The sequence below is a fragment of the Myxocyprinus asiaticus genome, chromosome 12 (assembly GCF_019703515.2).
Source record: "Myxocyprinus asiaticus isolate MX2 ecotype Aquarium Trade chromosome 12, UBuf_Myxa_2, whole genome shotgun sequence".
Classification (NCBI taxonomy): Eukaryota; Metazoa; Chordata; class Actinopteri; order Cypriniformes; family Catostomidae; genus Myxocyprinus; species Myxocyprinus asiaticus.
In genome coordinates, this window is record NC_059355.1 from 41,240,388 (window position 1) to 41,259,194 (window position 18,807).

General features: G+C 35.6%; 1 protein-coding gene across 1 annotated transcript in view; it reads left to right on the forward strand.

Annotated features, from left to right (window-relative positions):
* The window catches only part of LOC127449423 (contactin-4-like), a 167,969-nt gene that overhangs the window by 91,251 nt on the left and 57,911 nt on the right, over window positions 1–18,807 (forward strand). Inside the window, exons 2-4 of the mRNA XM_051712834.1 lie at window positions 9,048–9,195; window positions 17,816–17,942; window positions 18,258–18,427. Coding sequence (XP_051568794.1) covers window positions 9,135–9,195; window positions 17,816–17,942; window positions 18,258–18,427 — 358 coding nt within the window. The 5' untranslated portion in view covers window positions 9,048–9,134. The remainder of the gene's footprint in view (window positions 1–9,047; window positions 9,196–17,815; window positions 17,943–18,257; window positions 18,428–18,807) is intronic.

The window sequence follows — 18,807 nt, forward strand, 5'->3', positions numbered from 1 at the left end:
TTGGCAGTGGTATTATAATGGGTAGAAGCAAAATTTAGATACCATTGTCATTGGAGAGACTTTTTACTCTCTTTCAGCTGTACATTTAACTTTACAGTCTTGAAGTATTCCTTTCAGATCAAATTACACTGTGGTGTCCAATATCTTTAAAGTATCTTTACAGTATTCCCACACACCATTTTTCCATTTATTCAATGAAATCATTTTGTACTAGCTATACATTTATCGCTCTGGACACAGGTAGCGTAGTCATGATACTGTAATCCTCATCCCATTTCATAATGTCTGCTATGCAATCACTTCATCTGCTGCCAGTGGAAAGGGGGAAGCACATTATCTATGGCAGAGTATTATAAGAGATTATCTCTGACAGATCTTCTCCCTCGCAGGCACCATTAACCAGGCTTTGGCCTACTTGATATTTCTACCACCTGTGACCGTCATCCGGCGGGCAGAAGAATTATTGCCATTGTATTTTTTCCCTGCGCTATAAATTAATCATGTAAGGAACAACTCTGAATCCGATTGGACAGTAACCAAAGAACTCTCTGTCCCTCCCTAAAGATGTCCAAGACACCATGCATCATTAAAGTGGAGCCTTGCCATTTGACACAGCTATTTTTTTTACTCTTGGCTCAGCTGTGATTTGATGTGTATTATCACCAGGGATGGGAATCATAAGGAATTCTGCTTCTGATTACATAACAATTTTAAAAACTTTTTAGTACTTTTGAGGAGGAAATATTTGGAAATAAGTAATGCAATACTTGTCGCATTTAATGCCCTAAAATATTTGTTGCCAGATGATTTTAGATTTCAAAGGAATACATTTAGTTAGTAATAACATTTTTGCAAAAGGACTTTTAATGCAGCACAGAGGTGGAATAAATGCACTTAAATAATTGCAACTCTTTATTAAATAAAAACACTAAAAACAAAAGTAACTGGTAACATATTTTATCCCCCTGAGACCCGAGCATGACTGCTGTGTGCATTTTCCATTTGCCTTTTTGATTTGCAACTAGTAGCACCCAATAACCTAGCAATCAATAAATAAATAAATAAAAATAAAATAATGATAATAAATGATTGTCTGCCAAACATGTTGAGTGGTCCAAACATAATGCAGACAGCCTGAAAATGAACTTTGGTCAGATTTTAGGAGTGAATCCACTTAGCTGAATAGAAAGTTATAGGATGCACCCTTGCTCCATATTTAGTGAATGACTTAATCTCCAGTGTGCTGTCTGTCTGCACTGGTCTCAGAACAGTTCGAAATGCACCTTATTTTCACCCTAATTCCATATACTGTAAAGCCTCTGAAAGCAAACTTTTTCAGCTTTTGATTGAACACACTGATTCTCGGTGTGAAAATACACAGTAAATATACAGGAATGCATTTACTAATGTTAATAAATAGAACTGTATTGTAAAGTGATAATAAAATAAAATAAAACAAACATACATAATTTGGACATAATTTTTATCAGTGCACTGACACATGAATAATCAATGTTTGTTTTAAAGCAGCATATCAAACAAAAGAGATGCTACTCTTTACAACCAAGCAGGTTTCAATGAAAAAACTTAAGGAGGTTTCTTGCCAGAGGCACTTTTGTTGGCAATGTTCCCATAGAAGCGCTTCACGGAAACCGATGCCATGCTGTTGTGTCACGTGACTCGGTGTGGCAGAAGTTTAACCCTGAAATGACAGTGTAGAGTGTTGTGAACAGTATTCAGTTGGTTTAAATTAATTTAAATTATGCATTGCATACAGCAAAGCTAAAATACAACGTCCACACATGTGAATGCGGGGTCACACAAAGTTATTCATTAATTCATTCATTTATTCCTTTTTTTAATACCACTTTTGAAAAAAAAAACTCATGTTTGTCTAAAACTGTTCTTGGTTTATTTAGTGTCAGACATGACTAAATTATTGATTTTCATTTCAGTTAGTGAGTCAGATTAATTCAGCGCAGACTGATTCATAAGTGTTTTTGATTCACTAAAAAGAACCGGATGATAGAACTATAATGTTCCACGCTATACATTGTGGTGCCGCTGAATAGTGGAGTGGTTCAAAGACACTGGCTATGTTCGGAAGAGCATTCTACCTTAATACTCTTACTTTTGCAGTAGTGTATAGTATGTACTATATGATGTGCACTCACATTATATGTACGCATAGAATAATCAGATAACTTACATTTGCTGTATATTTGCCAGTATACAACAGAGACTATGTTTGTGAATAGCATACTACCATACTACTCTTACAATGTAGCTGCACTGTATAGATGCATTTTTAAACAAAATTGGATTTAAAATAATAAAATAACCACTTAATTTCCAAGATAATAACTGGTCACCACTAACTGAAATAAACATGCAATGTGGTAAGGTCATGTGACAGATGAACTGAGGTCACATGGCAACAATGCAGCACTTAATATTAGAAATGTTTATTGTGGAATAATGGTTACTGTTTGACTCACTATTTTTAAATAGCAGTAGGCAGCATGTAGTGTATACTGCAAAGTATTCGGTACGTAGTAAGCTATAGTATTCCATTCAGCCAAAGGCTAATGTGTTTTCATTAGAAAACGCAATGATTTCTCCGCATTTACACCTCTCATCCACACTAATACGGTGTTTTCCTCCACTGAAAATGGAGACTTTAGAAAATGCTCTTTGCAACTGCATACTTTGGAAAACTATGATGTTAGGAAATTGAAACCTGAGTTTTCAAATGAAAATGAATTAATGTGGATGTTGCCAAAGTCAGAGTATTTAAGTACAGTACAGTGTACACATCAGCAGTTGAATTAAATAGAATTTGGTTCTAGTATTTAATAATTCTCTGTTCTCAGCCCTAATGATCATGCACTAGACAGAAAAGGAGGGCTTTTCTTGACTTTGAGAGGTATCAGAGGTGCAGACGGAAGACAAAAGCAAGCTGACCTCTCTGTGAAGTGAGAGGGGACTGCTGACAAGACTGAAACATAAATTAGCATTGATCATTTTTGCCGAACATGCCATGTTAATGACTTGAGTCTTACAGGCCTTGTTAGACATCTCGTGGAAATAGATTATAATGGTCCCACTAGCTTTCCCAGAAGTCCACCGACTCTCGATTGTTTTACAAATGGCACTTGCTTCTCAGTATAAAGAAGAAAGTTTTTAGTGTCATTAATGTTGTACTGTATTCCTCTAGGGACCTCATTTTCATTAGGAAGTGTATAAACACTGGCGGATTTTCAACCTTTTTTTTTAGCATCTTAAAATAGGTGCAATTTGCACTGTAAACTTGTACTCTTTTTATAAATTATGATAACCAGAGCAGCAAGTATTAGTTGTCTAATACAAGCATATTAACCTCTTGTCAGAGGACAGCGGCGTAAGGAAGTAGAATTTAATAAATGTATGCTTCAAAACAATACTGATGCGTTAAAACAGTACTGATACTTCAAAACATTAATAATGCTTCAAAACAATACAGATGCTTCAAAATAACACTGATTCTACAATTGATGCTGAACTTTTACCTTTCTTTTTAAATGATGACGACTATAACAGCTGTGTATCAGTTATCTAATACAAGAATATTAAAATCTCCTCAAAGGAAAACTGATTTGAATAAGTACGAAAACAGGTAACATTCAGGGAATCATATCTGCAGTTCAAATTAAGTTCTTCCCCATTGCGCAGTTATAGTTTCATCATCCGTTTTGCATACTCGCCAGCCATAGATCACCCTCATACATCTCATAAGGAAAGACATCAAACAAATATCCGGCTATTGACCTGTCCTCCAGGACTTGATTGAGACTCATAGCGGGCTGCAGGAGCAGAATGACAAACAAAGGAGGTGGGAGGTTAAAAAAATGGAAACCAAATCGATAGAGATGACTGAAATGACGAAGGACTTGAAGGTCAGTGCTCGTGGTCCCTCAGAGTAGATAATACAGGAACTTAATCAATCTCATCTAATTTAATCTCTCCCTCCATCTCGGATCTGATCTGCACTTGTATTTATTTATTTATTTTTCCTCCATAGTCAGGTCTTTTCATTTCCCTCAGGTTTGTTGAAAGAACAAAAAAGAAAAAAAAAAAAGAAAAAAAAATTAAACAATTCATAACAATACTGATGCTTCAAAACAATACTGATGCTTTAAAGGAATATTCCAGGTTCAATACAAGTTAAGCTAATAGACAGCATTTGTGGCATAATGTTGATTACCACAAAAAATAAGTTTGGCCCCATTACTTCCATTGTAAGTGCCTCACTGTAACCCAGAATTTTGCTGTCTTTAAAGAAAAGGAGAGATATGTTGAGGTAAATTTGTGGTAATCAACATTATGCCACAAATGCTGATTATTGAGCTTACCTTGTATTAAACCCAAAATATTCCTTTAAAACAACAGGTACTGTATTGCAAAACTGATGCCTCAAAACAATACTCACACTTCAAAACAACTCTGATGCTTCAAAACAATAATGATGCTTCAAAACAATGCATCTGTCAAAATACTAATATTTTAAAATAATCCCAGCACTTTGAAACAATGCTGATGCTTCAAAACAATACAGACATTTCAAAACTATACTGAAACTTAAAAAAAAAAATATGATGCTTCAAAGAAATTGCCTACTGATTCTTCAAAACAATTCTGATGTTTCAAAACAATACTGCCATTTTAAAACAATACTGATGCTTCAAAACAATACTAATGAGTCAAAATACAGATGCTTTAAAACAATACTGACACTTTAAACTGAACCTGATGCTTCAAAACATGCTGACACTTTAAAACTATTATGCTTCATAGCAATACTATTGTTTCAAAACAATACTGACAATGACTAAAAACAATACTTATGTTTCAAAACAATACTAACACTTTAAAACAATACTAATGTTCAAAAGCTACAGTATTCTGATGTGTTAAAATACAGATTTTTTAAAACATGTTTCAAATCAATACTGCCATTTTAAACAATACTGATGCTATGAAGCAATACTGATGCTTCAAAACAAAAATGATTTGTCAAAATACAGATTTTTTAAAACTAGTATACCATTTTTATTTATTTATTTGTATTTTATTTTTTTGAGAACAAGTACCAGTACCAATACTTCATTTTTTGGTACTTGCCGATAATGGGTCTGATACCTGTTTTTTTTGTTTCTAAACTCCATATCACCAGTTTATTTAAATTTTAGCATCAAAATGGTGTTTAAATACATGAATAAATTAAAACTCTAATCAAATGAAAAGATAACACTGAATTTTCCATAATATTGTATTATTTTTTAACAAATGAAGTGCTTATATACAGAATCTCACAGCACAACCCAAAATTCAACATTTGAGTTATATTTGTCAAATAAAGTGCTGCACAACAAAGCATCACAGATGTTAGATACTGCTTTAGTATAATACTACTGATTAATTATTATTATTATTATTATTATTATTATTATTATTTATATTATTATTAGTAGTAGTTGCAGTAGTAGTAGTAGTAGTAGTAGTAGTAGTAGTAGTAGTAGTATTTAAGTGAATATTACATAACTTTACAGTAGTGATATATTTCTGTCATACTTTTTTCCTATAAATTTACCTTCAATTTTGACTGAGCTTTTATTTTGAATTGTTTCTGTGTTGTGTTTGACCAAGGAGCTCTGATGTTATGATGGCAGCTTCCCACTCTGGAAAAGCCGGTCGCTACGTGACTCAGAGTGAATATTAAACCGCAAAAGGCTGCTATTTAATTAAATAAGTATGTAAGTACTCTGTATATGCCTCACGCTACAACGTGAAGTTGCACTCTGTTTACTGTCATCCGTTACAAACAGAGCGCGCGATGCTCATGACAGTGTTTTCCCTGTATGAGCCAAGGAGAAGCTTTAAAATGTATGAAGCACCCGGCGTCAGCACAACACTGTCTCCACACATACACAGGCGCTCACATTTGAATTACATGCAAACTATATATTTATCTCATTAAAAAGCAGCTTTTGCAGTTAAATAATCTCACTGTGACATAACGTGATTTTAATTAGAGGGCTGAATGTTTTCGTAATGACATTCGTAAGTCAGATGGTATCGGTTTTTGATATCGGAGCATTTTTACGAGTACGACCAGTACATGAGCGCGGTATTGAGACATCCCTATTTAAAACAATATTGACACTTTAACACAATAGTGATGTTTCAAAGCAATACTAATACAAAACAGTATGGATGTGTAAAAATACAGATATTTAAAAACAACTACTGATATTAAAGTATAAGAATCCTGATGCTTCAAAACAGTATTGATACTTCAAAAAAACACTGATGCTTTAAAAAAAAAAAAAAAAAAACTAAATATTGCATGTGAGGAAATATTGTAAACACACATTCCAGTCGATTAGAGAAGAAAAGTAACTCTAAGTTACTTTTTAGAGGTTTGGTATTCAGAGAATATAAGTTTGGATGTTATAGTGTTTTGTGTTGTGGTGTCTTTTAAAGCTTGTTATTGTAAATGTGCAGTCTTTAAAGGGGACCTATTATGCAAAATTCATTTTACATGGTGTTTGAACATAAATGTGAGTCGGCAGTGTGTATACACAGCCACCCTACAATGTTAAAAGTCCACCCACTCCTCTTTCTTATATTTCTATTAATCAAAAACAGTGTCTCAAAATGACTAGTTTTCGTATCCACTCTAAAGTGACGTCACTTTAGAGCAGGCCATGCCTGCGACTGGTAACGGACTCCACCCTATTATCATAGATCCTCCCCTGAGTGATCGACACACAGTCCACCATTTTTTTCCACGCTGGAGCAGCTACATTGAGAAGAATAATGTCTCAACTTCGTAAGCGTCATAAGTGTTCTGTTGTTGGCTGTAAAAGTGAACATAAGAGTCTTCATGTACTCCCGGCATCAGAGCCACTGAAGACGCAGTGGACAAGTTTTGTTTTTGAAGAAAATGTGCCCCAAAACATACCAAAATTCATGTATGTTTGTGCAAATCATTTTACACCGGACTGCTTTGTGAATGAGGGTCAATATAAAGCAGGATTTTCAAAAAATTTGACTCTCAAGCATGGATCAGTACCAACTGTTCGTGTTCCAGCTTTATATCCTGAAGATGTATGTATCGCACTTTATATTTTGTGAATGTTTGCAAATCGCCTTTCCGAATGTGCTTGTTAGCTGATTCCACGGCTAATGCAGCTAAAGTTACCATTGTCTCTGATTGTATTCACAGAGACCAGAGCTATGTCGTTATAGCTTGTTTGCACATGACGTCACGTCACTGCGTTGCTGTGGCGTGAAATGCAGATGGAGGGCAGGAAGTGATTTTCTACATAAGAAGCACTATCACAAACTCAAAATGCTTATGTTTTGCGTCGTTTACGGTTGCTCATACATATATGGCTGAACTCCGGTATTTACGGTGTCAGTCATATTGGTTCTGATTTGTTGTTGCTATAGTATCCGAAGCACAAGCTGTAAAGGCACAGCCCTCTTCCGGAAAGGGGGCGGGGAGCAGTAGCTCATTTGCATTTAAAGAGACACACACGAAAACAGCATGTTTTTGATTCCACCCAAAAAGAGGCATTTACAACATGGTATAATAAATGATCTGTGGGGTATTTTGAGCTGAAACTTCACAGACACATTCTGGGGACACCTGAGACTTATATTACATCTTGTAAAAAGGGGCATAATAGGTCTCCTTTAATGTTGCTATATCGATGATAAACAACTTGTTCGGCATTCAAAATGTTACCCTTATTTGCTATACATTTGCTACATTGCGACACAAAAACTGCATCCCGTCAGGGCCCATGTTTGTAACAGTGAAAATGGTCGTGTTGACCCTCATAAATTAAAGTGGGTATTTGGCAGCTCCGATGTGCTTTAAAGAGTATTGAATTCCTGTGAGGTGGATGGATTGCACTCAGCAGTCTCAAAAGAGGGAGGGCTGACGCTGTATAGCCAACTCCTCTATCATATTCACTGCCCTTTCAAAGTATATCACCTCCCCTATCGAATCATAATCCTGTTCTGAGATACGCCGGGCTGAAAATGAAATATTTTTGCAGGTTTGTAAATGTATCACACACATTTTTCCAGCTTACGTGTGTAGAACCAATACTTTTAGCACAATCCAAACATTGCCTTTGGCAGCTGAATATGTGTTCGGGTTTTGCTGCCATAAGCCACTGAGGATTTTTTCATATCTCTCTTATTCTCTTTCACTCCACGTCTGTCTGTCTCTCCCTCTCCAATTCCCTTTGCTCATGAGAGATCTAGTAAGCATACCATATGTATCCACACTGCATTTGTTCCGCTGCCAGCAGACCTAAAGGCATGGAATCCTGTCTCTACATATTTGGATGAATTAATTATTAAAGGGATAGTTCACCCAAAAATAAAAATCGTATCATCATTTACTCACCCTCAGTGTTTCAAACCCATATGGCTTTCTTTCTTCCGTGAAAAAAAAAAAAAAAGAATAAAAAAGGAGGTTCTGAAGACTGTTGATGCTGCTCTCTTGAATACAATGAAAGTGGATGGCGACCAGAGGTTGTCGAGCTCTAAAAAGGACAAAAAAGCAAATTAAAAGTTTTGCATTATATCCCAGGTCCCCTAAAGCCATATGATGGCTTTGGGTGAGTAACAAACTAAATTTGAGTTGTTATTCACTGAAAATCTTGCTTGACAGCCATGGTCACAGTTCACTTTCATTGTATGGATGAACAGCTTGGAGCTTCTGCTATAAATAACTAATTTTGTGTTCCACTGAGAAAGAAAGTAAAGGGGATTGAAAGACATAATGGTGAGTTAATGATAACAGAATTTAGATTTTTGGTTTTTTAATATTTAATTTTAATTATTATTTTATTTTAATATTTCAATGATTTTGTTTTTTCTGATGTTACAGCTCCTCTTGTTCACCTCGCTAGTTTTGTATTTTCTTCTAATCTTTTTTTTTTTGTCTTTCTCTTTCTCTTTCACTCTGTCCCTTGCTCATTTCACAGCTTACAAAGCTGATTTTACATAAGAAGAACACTTCTCGCTCCTCTTGCAGTTGAATGGAAATAAAAGAGATTCTGTGACCTTGGAAGATGAAGATGTTGTTGCCATGGGAACTCTTAATCCTGCTGTCACTCAAGAGCTGCCTAGCAGGTACGAAATCCCCTGAGTTTCCTTTGATAGCTCACCTGTTCTGCATAGTCCCCACTTCAGCAGAGAGAGTGGCTTTCTGTGCCTCTGTCTAATCATTTTCACATTCCTCTAGAGACTGATGCATGCTGAGTACATGCTCCTGTGGCTGCCCCAGCAGGACATTTGTCTTGACACACTTTCTGATTTTGTCTTCTGCAAGAACTTCACCCAACTTATTTTACCACACTCTGTTTGTTCAGAATAAACTAGTGTAGCAAACTTTTTTCATCTTTATATAGCTTTGAAGAATGCTTCAATGAATATTGTCTTTGTTCAAACAGCAGCAGAATACAGCTACAGTCCTGTACAGAAGTAGATGGAATGTAGTAAGCCACTTTTGCCACATATACTGTATGCTAGATTGTGTGTGACTAGGTACTTTCTTATGAAATCCTAAATATGTATTTCTGATATTTTCGTTTTTGCTGAATTAAACATGTAGAAGTCAATTTAGCTGTATCAGTTGAGCTACCACTGAATTTGAAAAGTTTGTAAGCATAGTTGGTTATGTAATGCAAATGTAATATATGTCATGTGTTTAGATGTCATAAGATAACATTGGACAAAAACAGGGCAAAAAGATAATCTGATAAGGAACTGATAATCCATGTTTTACTCATGATTTGTGTGAAAAGGAATGGAAGTTATTGTTGTTGTAGCGCCTCTAGTGCTCATTTCAACAGAAAACCATCGTAATACATACATCCATCCACATAAAAAAACATTTCCAACATTAGCAAAAGTGTAGTTATACTAAAGTGATTCTGTGAGACCAGGTGCTGTTTTGAAAATAATTGTACTTTTGTTGGGTGAAAAAGTAGTAAAGCTAGTAACGTCACTACTTTTAGTTTTCATTGGTCCTCATGCTACGTATGCACTTGAACAGTTTAGAAATGTTGTGCTAAAACTGGACATCATGTCCAGCATCCAGGTTCTCCATAATTAGAGCCTGTCAGCAGTTAATTGTATTTCATACGGCCATAAAGTGTGTTTATTTCTCCTATGGTTCTTGGAACTCCCATCACATACTGGACTGCTGTAAGGAAGAAGCAATCTGGAGAGGCAGGTGCCCTTTAAACTAACCAATGCACCTCTCTGAGTTCCAGTGCTCTAGTTTTTGTCGTTGTCAAGCTACAGTAACTATGCCAACTGAAATGGGCATTTGCATTCAAGCCACAGATGCTCTTTCGATTGCACAGCTTGATATTCAGAAAGCTTAGCTTAAGAGTAGGAAGTGCACAGGCCGGGCAGTCTCAGATGGACAGGCCGTGTAATGCTGGGCTATTCAGCACACAGGACCTGAGGAGACCAGATCCACACATCTAACTGCCAGATCACTGTGAAGGCAGACATTTTATTTAAAGATAAAATTTTCAGCTTTTCTTTTGAGTCATAGTATGGATGAAGCAACACTGACAAGCTGGCTGGTAATTAGGTGCAGTAAGTAATTGATTGGGCCACACGACAATGAATTTCCTGTTGGTTTCAAAGCAGATTAGATGTCTCTTCATAATAATTGATAGTGACATCTTGAAATGTTTGCAGCAATGTCTTATATACACAAATGCAAAACAAATATTTGTTTTTTATAGGCAATGGGTTTTTGGTGTGAATTAATAACTGTGATAGTCCCACATGGACTCTATGCCCGCAGAACTCTGCAGAAAGCTTCACATTTCTGAAAGAATTGGACTGCATGTCATTCCTAAAATTCTGCAAATCCCCATGCCCCCTTGCATGATAGTTTATTAAATATTTGTCTTATTTGATTGTTTTTTAAGTGTATTGGGATTTTGGAGGTGGGGGAACCCTAAAATTGGGTAATGTGCAGTCATGCCACCCGCCTGTGTATTTTATTAGCTTTTAATAAAATACACGGCTGTCTAAATTTGGATTTATTAATAGGCCTGTATGTAATTCATAGAATATTTTTTTTTCTTTCAGATTAATCAGTTTTACTGGGATAATGATTTGTCTGTTATTATTTATGTATCATGTAATTAATCAACTTAATTGTGAAGAAATACATAATAACATGGAATATTTGGTTTGGTGTTTAACATTAGATGACAAATAATAATAATAATAATAAAAAAACCTTGATTAAGAATGATATCAAATGTATTTTATAAATTTATTAAAAATCAAATGATAGCTGGGACAAGATTGGGGGTCATCTTATAGAACATGCTAAACTTAGGCCTAAATCTAATTATGTTACAATTTAAAAGCAAATGCACATTGTTCTTAACAGGGGAAACAAACACCATCTACACAGCTACTCTTTACTCAAATGTTTATTCTGATGATATAATTTGTTAAGAAAACATTTGCATTAAATTATAAAAGAGTTTAAAATTCTTCACTGTGGTGTGAAGAAGCATTTTCACTAGTGAATCCCACTGAAGAAAAGGGTGAGCAGTTGATTCCATATTACATGATTTCTATGAAATAGAGATCGAACCACGGCATGAAACAGAAATGAAAAGCGCCTCTATTCGTGGCCGCGTGGTCACGTGCAGCTCTCTACCAGCGTCCACAACTGACTAAAGCGAAGCATAATGAGCTTGAAATATTTTTGAACAAGCACACTTGCTAAATAGAGACAGAATATGTTAAATGGATAAAAAATAATTTAAAAAAAAAACACATCGGAGAATACAATAAATGGAATGGATTCACAAACAAGCATTTTTGTTTTTCTTTTTGGAATTGAAAGCACCGGAATGGCGTTCCAGACCGTAGCCTACCGGCCCAATTTAACATCTGGTTATAACGAATAAAATGCATAGTCTAGTCAATTCATACATATGGGTGATTCTATAATTGCGGGTACATTTGGTGTCCAAAGTCATTATTTTTTTCTTCTTTTTTTAAATGGTTATATTTGTAATTATTTTAATAATTTGTTACTCATTGTCAAGGATCACAAGATGTTACAGGCCATAACAATATAATATTTTCTGTAAAAAGTGTCTTATATAGCTGAAAATCATGATTTCTTGTTGTCCGAATTTGTCAGTGTATTTTTTCCATCATGTTCCACTGTGTAATCAAAATATTTTATTTTAATTTTATTTTGGTAATATTTCATTTATTTTCTTTATAAACGCCCTAAATAGTCATTTTCCTAATTCTACAACATTAAATTATTTAAAAATATATTTAATCTTATAAAAATGTGTGTCCATAAATCTTGCATCAATTCTGTTACTGTCCCATACTTTAACTTTAAATTGGTGGAATTATCTCCCACAACTATGTAAGATACAGGAAATTATGTCACTTTCCCTCACTGATAGGATCTAAAGCACTGAAAGGTGTGTGTGCTCTCTCTGAGAAAATATTTTAATCTAAAAAGTTCTTACACCAAGAGTTATTTTGTAAAACATCAAAATTGTTACCACAATATCAAAAGGAAAACAGAATTTATCACTGATCACACAGTGGGTTGTTTAAAAGTCTTTTAATCATGATTTCATTAGTGCCATGTGCTCTTAGCATTTATGCTAGCAAGTGGAGTTTTTGGCTAAAAAGTTTAAAATTGTCAATTCTGTTGCCATCAAACTCTGTTACCAAGGTAGAGTAACAATGTTGACAGTATGTAACAGAATTGACAGTCATGTGTGTGTGTGTGTGTGTGTGTGTGTGTGTGTGTGTGTGTGTGTGTGTGCGTGCGTGCGCGCTCGTGAGGGAGAGAGATGTAAGAGTGAGTTTATGATTGTTCATGTGAGGTAGTGTGTGTGTGAGAGAGGTAAGAGTGTGTGTGTGTGTGTGTGTGTGTTCATGATTGTTCATGTGAGGTAGTGGGGAGAGTGTGTATGTGTTTGTGTGATGGAAATGCTACAATCACAATACATCGTACATATGTCTGCTTTAGATATGCCACTCTCAGCTGCTGAGAAGCAGAGGAGGTATGGGGTAAGGCGTGATGCCAACCCAGAGAGAAGAGCAGAGAACTTAGCAAAAGACAGGGAAAGATGGAGGCACAACAGGGAGATGGGGAGAGTCAGATTGGTGGCAGACATAACACCAAGAGAGAGAAGAAGACAACAGAGATACCGGAGGGAGGCACAGGCTGCAAGTAGAGCCAGAAGAGCGCAGCATATAGAACTATTAAGCACACCACAGAGTTCAGAGCCCTTACAGTCACCCCAGAGTCCTAGAGGCCTACAAAAACATGAAGTGAGGTTGGTAGACACTGTGGTGTATGTTGGTACATACAGCTAAGGGCACCAAAGTTGATGGAACATGTGTGTTTAATGAGACGGTGTAGGGTAGAAAGTGTTGTGCTGTTTTTGTGACACTTTAGAACAGAAAGCAAGTATTAGTTGCTAATATGTAAGTACTATCGTGATGTGAGCTGCTTCTGCTTCACAAAACAAAAATTGGTGTGCCAGTGCCACCATACAAAAACCTTCAATTTTGCAGTTGAGCCTCTTAGAGCAAGTGAAGAGCAAGAGGTGGAAATCCGTTGGGAGTGTCAAGATGTTGTTGGACAGTGGTGTGTCCTGAAATATGATAATGACATCTATCCTGGAACCATCCTCGAAATCAGTGAAACTCATGCAAAGGTCAAGTGTATGCATAACATAGGAAGGAACCGTTTCTTCTGGCCAACACAAGATGATGTGTTGTGGTATCCTCATGAGGATATTATAAGATTAATTCCATCCCCAACCAAGGTTGCATCACGACATGTTGAAATACAGAAGGAAATATGGGCCAGTACTTCCCCAGAATGAGTACATTAATTTTCAGTACAGGCATTCAGATCATACATGATTCTGTTTCTATGCCATTTTTGTGAAGACAGGGCTTTTTGATGTTTGAATGATAGTTCTCTTAGAATGTTTGCTCCTAATTATATTATTACATTGATGGAATTGTTAATTGTTTTTGTTACTCTAACTATATTTTTCCATGGTTGTGCAGGGGGGTTCAGGGGGGCAGGGAGGGGGTTAGGGGGGCAGGGGGTTTGTACCCTTCCTAGTCAATTCTGTCAAATTTGTTATTTTGATCAATTCTGTTACTTAAAGGGTCATAAACTCTGTTTATGAACTATTTTCACAAAAAATAATTAAATTGTTGTTTAAAATCTCATAAACATTACTGATGTATTTTTGCACCCTTATCAACCACATTTCTTTTTTTTTTTTTATTGGATATTGTATATAGTACATTTTTAGATGAAATATATTTGCTCCTAGTGGACGGTTCTGTGAAGACAGGTATTTTTTTTATTTTATTTTTTATGTATGCATAGATGAAATATTATCTCAGTTTCAAGTAATGGAATGTAAGGACTGTTTGTCTAATGGAACAAGAAGGATTTTTCCTGTTATGTTTTATTGTTATTTCTACAAATTACCTAATTTGTCTGTAACAGAATTGACAAACGATACTATAAATAAATCTGTTTTTTTTTTCATTAAAAGTAAAAAAAAAAAAAGGAAGTAACTTGTGTTTGGCAAGCACTGAATTATTAAAATTGAATATGTTTTCAATAAGATACTGGAAAGAATTTTTGTTAGTGAACAGGTTTTTTCCTTAACTTTTTGAAATGCCAAATGTACCCGCAATTATAGAATCACCCATATGATAGTTGCAATTAACATTAATTTATCTGAAATAAAGTGGATGGTATTTTGAGTTTGAATTTTGAGAGCATTGAGCATTTTAACATCCAAAAGTATTTAATTAAACTCGATCTTGTTAAGATGAACAGGTTGGCTTTCAGCTCTGATTAACACAATAGATTAAATCCATTCTGCAGAATTCAGGAGATTTTCCCTCAAATCAACACAGATAATGTGGAAAAAAGTCAGCAGATTGCATCTGGGCCATCTGGAATTCGGCGAAAGGTATTTAAACATGCTTATTATAAATGTGATCGAATTTGTAATTGAATTACCAAAAGTGGAATCACAATAAAGTTGACAAGACAAACTTTGTTTTTGGCTTGACAAAGCCTTGTCTGGATGTTTAAACTAGTTTAAAAAGTTTTAAGTTAGACTGTTATACAAAAAAGACAAACAGCCAGCCAGCTAGCCAGGAAGTCAGACAGACTATCACATACTGCAGTTAAGTCATATAAACCATCAACTAGAGAGACAGAGAGAGAGAAAGCAACTTGAAGCAGTCAAAGGCCTTGTGTGGGTTTGTTTACATTTTAAATGTTAACAGCTGGAATTGAGTGTTCTGTCAATTTAAGTCAAAAGTTGCATCCTAAACCACACCCTTCTGCACTATTCTACACCAAGTAGTGCGAGTAGTATGTTAACACTGAAAATGCAGCAAAAAAAGTGTACTTTAAGTATCCGGATGAGAATGTAGCAGCTAGCAAATCTTCAGTGGATCCAGCGCCTTACAAATATGAGTTGAATGTTTTACCATCACCCCAAACTGTGTTAATATGTACGTTCTTTAAGATACAAGTGTTGAACTGAGGTTGGCTAACTCTTTAAATCTAGCAGCAAAACATCACGTGCACTTGAAACGTCACTTTTCTCAGCTGTTAAACGGCGAACGCTTCCATATAATAAAAAACATTAAGTGTTCAATTTGGGACGATACTACACTTTTTCACTACAAAATTCATACACTACATGGCGGAGTGCATAGTATATGTTGTAAGTGTATGGTGTATAGTGTGTAGTTTGAAATTGGGACACAGCTAAAGTCTCTCTAGCAAGTCAGTCCACTGTCGGCCATCTTTGGAATGCTCCCGGGAGACTATTTCCAGTCATGACAGTGCAGCTCCTATCTACTTGAATGGGGAACACCAAAGTCTCAAAAAGGTTGGTCAAGATTATGATCAAAGAACATATTTAAAATCATCATTAAAATCTGACAACGCTGCTATCATAAATTGTGCTTCTATACCTCAGATTAAACTAAAAAAACGCGATTTTCACGGGTTGTAATAATAATGGTCATGCGCGTTCTCCAGATGATTGACAGGCAATGTCTGTATCTAAAAGGTTATTGGCTCTTTTACCTGTAAGGTGGGACTTCCTTTCTACATCCGTTGACAGTTGGGCGCTAGAGCTTCTTGATTGGCTGTTCCAATTTCTCCCATTCAATTAAATAGAAGTGGCCTGTCCCTGCAAAATAGTATCTGTTTAAGTCTATGGGATTTTTCCAATATTTGATTGTCTGCTGTGCGAAAACCTTAAGTCTGATCATTTAAAAAAAAAAAAGATTTAGCACACTATTTGAGACCAGTCTGAAGTTCTGTACCAAGTCTGGTGGATGTAGCTTGAAAGCTCTAGGAAGAGTTAGTGTTAGTCTCGGTTTAGGGATTTTCGAAAACCCTAAACAAGGCTCGAAGAATAACAGTATTTTGGCTTCATCAAGCTAACGTAATAAATACATAATAATTAAAAGTTGTTGCGTTAAATTAAAAATCTCTGCCATTTGGCAATATCAATAAAAGAGTAACATTTGTTACTGAAGCAACTGAAGTATCATAAGTTATCAATTAGTATTATTTATTAAGTAATAATGATTCTGTATAATGATTGAGTAAAATCGATGCATTTTGTAATATCAATCAAATTGAATATATTGCTCGTTTTTTATACTGACAACTATCCTTGGCTGTCCCTTATCTCGCACATTCTTATTATGACAGTTATAATTATAACAATCATGATGATCATCATCATCTTCATGATCTAAATACCAGATATGTGGCCTTTTTTACCTAAAAGCACAGTGTGTTCAACATAGATTGCATACAGTATTTAAAAGTAGAGGTGATCCATTTCCCTGTGGTAAAGTCGTACTCTCAATGAGCATCCTTGCTTTAAATGCTTCATTAATTCCTATCATTCAAAGGACACACAAAAGAGAAAGGAAAAAAGGTAGCATCTCCCACAGCGTAAAGAGACATGGGCCCTCACCCCAGGCGAACACGCCTGGACACTCCAATTAGCCTGATGATGCGGGAGGGAGAACTTTCCTTTGTCCTCGTCAAGGTTAGAGACCTGTAAAAAAGAATTACACTCATCCAGAGAGATAGGAAAAATCACAGCAGGTGATTTTATGGAGAAGGTAAAATGGGACCGGAGAAAGTTTTTTTTTTTTACAGTTGAAAGTGGGGGTTGCACCAGCAAATCGACTGCTTTTCTGTAGAACTGAGAACCATTTCCATGCCTGTTAAGGGGCTGACATGTTTCTGAGTGCTTGTTTTTTTTTTTTTTTTTTTTTTTTAAATAAACATTTCACTAAAGTAATTGCCACAACATGGGGTAATTAGAAAGGTGGATTGGTGTCTTGGCAGCTCTCAACCGAAACAACAGACCTAGCCACACTGCCATGCGTGTTCTTGGCCTGCCAAAAGGAAGACGTCATGTTGATACGGTTTCTGCTACAAATGGGGAATTGGAAGCTGTTCCTTTCTGGCATGTTTACACATTTCAGATCTAATGAGCTCAGTGTGGGAAGTTGCTGAAAATAAATGAACAGCACACTTTAAAAAGAATATGATGTTTTACTATCCAGATTTACATTCCAGATTAGTGGATGATGATGATTCATTTAATGCCCTCAGAACTCTTCATGATCTTTGTTCTAGAGAGAATTATTCGACATGGCCCAGTATTCACCCAAGAGCCCAGTGACAGTGTGTTCCCTTTAAGTGCTGAGGACAACAAGATATTTATCAACTGCAAAGCCAAGGGAAGTCCAGCACCTCATTACAAGTACGAACACTCTCCTAAATATCTTTTCTAAATGCCTTTTTTCTCTGAAAACTTCTTTGAATGCCACAGATGCTGTTGATTACCACAGAAAATAATGTCAACTTTTTGTAAAAAATTGGAATTTAATTTTGAAATGATTTTCTGTGGTAATCAATAGTAAGAAACAAATACTGTTGATAGAGATCGTTCAGTAACTTGTATTTAACTAAGAATTTTACTGTAATTCAATTAATCTCAAGTAGGCTACTGGAAATATTCTGATTGGGGGATGTTTCAACTTTATTCTGTGATTGCTGCATCTCTTTTCATGTTTAGGTGGAAATTCAATGGGGAAGACCTTGACATGGACTTCAATTACAGTCTTGTTGAGGGAAACCTATTGATCAATAAACCACAGGCAACTAAACATGGAGGTGTTTACCAATGCATCGTCACTAATGCTTTTGGAACCATCCTCAGCCGAGAGGCAAAAGTGGAATTTGCATGTAAGTTACATGTACAACATAAATTTGCTTTTGTGAATGTTTGAAAATAGCTTTGGTGAGTCTTACCTACACTTTATTACTAATTATACTATATTGTGTTTGAAAGTATATTTTGGAAGCTTAAATGTGCAATAGGTAAAATGACTACTGCAGTATGTTATCTTTCATATTTCATGTTGCCATTTGGTCCATTAGTGGTAGGACACACGTAATTCATTGAATGTGGCAGGCTTTTAAACTGACAACTACATTTTCCCATTTGGAAGATTCTATTAACAGATGTCCAATGGCACTTACTTAAATGCTGCCTGTCATGACAAACTGGGAAAAAATGGTTAAATCAATAGATAATGAAAGTTTTATTCATATTGTGTCTAAAT